General features: G+C 51.7%; 1 protein-coding gene across 1 annotated transcript in view; it reads left to right on the plus strand.

Annotated features, from left to right (window-relative positions):
- Nucleotides 1-2,585, plus strand: part of MEIS1 (Meis homeobox 1) — a gene marked incomplete at its 5' end in the record, with an annotated part of 109,400 nt that overhangs the window by 103,978 nt on the left and 2,837 nt on the right. Inside the window, 3 exons of the mRNA XM_009883931.1 lie at nucleotides 277-335; nucleotides 1,919-2,008; nucleotides 2,266-2,361. Coding sequence (XP_009882233.1) covers nucleotides 277-335; nucleotides 1,919-2,008; nucleotides 2,266-2,324 — 208 coding nt within the window. The remainder of the gene's footprint in view (nucleotides 1-276; nucleotides 336-1,918; nucleotides 2,009-2,265; nucleotides 2,362-2,585) is intronic.

A 2,585-nucleotide genomic window follows, 5' to 3' on the forward strand; every position in this document is an offset into this window, starting at 1 on the left:
TGAAAACTCGGCTAATTCCCCTATGAAAAGATGAAATGGAAGTGTCCGGCTGTGGTAAAAAAGCAGGCGAACATAAATCAGCTCGGAAACCCCGAGCTCGTGCTCTGGGAGGTCACGGGGGGTTAGAGGGTTTTGCAGGATTTGCATCCGCACGCCGCCCGATGGAGAGCGCCGCGGCGGGGCCGGGGGGGGCTTGGGGACGGGTGGAAGTCGTCCCTCTTCCATAACCGTTTGCTTTCCTCTTTTCTTCCTTTTTTTTTTTTTTTTTTCTTGCAGGTTTATTAACGCTAGAAGAAGAATAGTTCAGCCCATGATAGACCAGTCCAATCGAGCAGGCAAGTCCCCAATAGTAACTGTATTCAAGTCACGCAGGCGAAAACCATCCTCAAGCCATTCACCGGGAGGTCCATTACCTGGTAAATAAATGAGAAATGAATGCTGGGAGTGATTGACAATTAAAATACACCCAGCTTTGTTTCATTACAACCCTCATCATTTTAACGTGATTAAAATATTTGGGGAGGAATTAAAAGAAAAAAAAAAAAAGACATTGAACATTCAAAAAAACCCAAAAAACCAACCCCAAAACTAAAATGATCCGCTCCGTGACGGGACTTGCCGTACACGTCCAGACTTAAAAGTTATTTATTTTAGCAGTTGTTTTGAGTTTTCCTTCCCAGCTCTTTCTGCTCCTGTGACCGCTCCCCGGTGCATGGCTTGGTGTGGAATTGCTGTAAACTTTATTACCTGTCGAAAGGGCAGAGGGGTCAGAATCGCTTGTGGGACTCAGTAAAGTTCAAAGACGTTCAATGAGGTAGAGCTTTATGTGCTTTAATAACCCAAGGCAGCTTACTTCTGAAGCCGGCTTTTAACGTACGGTTAAAACCCGGAGTTCAGGTAGTGGAACTTGTGTAGGGTCCTTTTGTATCTTCTTTGTAGTAGCTGTCTTTTGGGATCGCTGAGCGTTCGGCTTTTACTTTGGGGGGGATGGATTTATTTTTTTTTATATATCAATTTTTTTTTACTCAAACCTGAAGTTTTCTCATGCCGGCTCCGTCTGGGGGTCTCAGCTCGCAGCCCCGTGTGGGTATTTACCATCGAGGAATAGCCCGTGACTCTCAGATGGTTTTGTTTTCCGAATCTCGCTGCCCAACTATCCAAATCCAAGCTGCCTTTGGGCCACGCTTCCTCTTCCAGTCCATTCCGGTCCGTGGCAGGGACGCGTTCGGGTCCCTGCTCTTAGAAAGGCACGGGGGCGTAATTTAACACACTGCCATTTCAGTGTGACTGTTCCAGCCGTAAAATCCGGCTCCTATACAGGTCTTTGCATTGACGTCAGCAGCGGCAGCAGCTGGGGCCGGGGCTCCTCGTGGCTCGAGATTGCCCATCGCTCGCTTCATTTCCAAACTCGCTGCGGCAAATCGAGCCAAAACTCAAGCCGGCTTGTTAGCCCGGACGCTAAATCCCAACGCTAGATGGTTTTCCCTCTTTTGAGAGCCGGCATCGATGGCGGTCCCTGGGTTTGGCAAGCCAAAACTCAAGCCGGCTTGTTGGCCCGGCCGCTAAATCCCAACAGTAGATGGTTTTCCCTCTTTTTAGAGCCGGCATCGATGGCGGTCCCTGGGTTTGGCAAGCCAAAACTCAAGCCGGCTTGTTGGCCCGGCCGCTAAATCCCAACAGTAGATGGTTTTCCCTCTTTTTAGAGCTGGCATCGATAGCGATCCCTGGGTTTGGGGCGGGGGAAGTTGTGTCTCAGTGCCGTGAGAAGAGGTGACCCTTTTGGGTTGGGGGGAAGTTGTGTCTCAACGCCGTGAGTAGAGGTGACCCTTTTGAGTTGGGGGGAAGTTGTGTCTCGACGCCGTGAGAAGAGGTGACCCTTTTGGCTGTGGCTAAAAAGCAATGTTCTGCGCTTTTCCAGTAAGTCAAGGAACACCCTATAACCCCGACGGGCAGCCCATGGGAGGTTTCGTGATGGACGGCCAGCAGCACATGGGCATCCGAGCGCCAGGTAAGCCCCCGGTGCGGACCCCCTCGGTCGTGCCCGCCGCAGGTAGCCCTCACCTCTGCCGTCCTCTCCGTTGCCTTGCCTCTCCTCGCCTGTCTTCTGCCTGCCTTCAACGCCGCCGAGGGGAGCCAGGCATCTTCTCACTCGAAGCCGTCCTGGCCCCTCCGCCCTGCTGCGTTTTGGAAAGGGGCTTTTTTGGCACTATCCGTTGACTTTGCTCATTCTCTGGCATCTCCTTGGATTTTTTTCTCTCCCTCTAGGACCTATGAGTGGAATGGGCATGAATATGGGCATGGAGGGGCAGTGGCACTACATGTAACCTTCACCTAGGTAACCAATGGCAAAGCCAGGGGGAAGTAAGTACAACCGGGGTCTTTGTTCTCACTTTGTCCGAGGGATATTTGTCTCCTTGCATTTCCCTATGTTCTCCCTGCCCATAGCCTCATGCTTCTTCCTTCCTTTCCATCCATCCATCCATCCATCCATCCTACGCCTTGGGCTCTTTCGGGTTTCTCTCCCTCCGGTTCAGCTCAAGCTTTCCAAGTTCCCAAACGTGCGCGTGCGCGTGCGCGCGCGCGCA

The sequence above is a fragment of the Charadrius vociferus genome, unplaced genomic scaffold (assembly GCF_000708025.1).
Source record: "Charadrius vociferus isolate BGI_N301 unplaced genomic scaffold, ASM70802v2 scaffold1064, whole genome shotgun sequence".
Classification (NCBI taxonomy): domain Eukaryota; kingdom Metazoa; phylum Chordata; class Aves; order Charadriiformes; family Charadriidae; genus Charadrius; species Charadrius vociferus.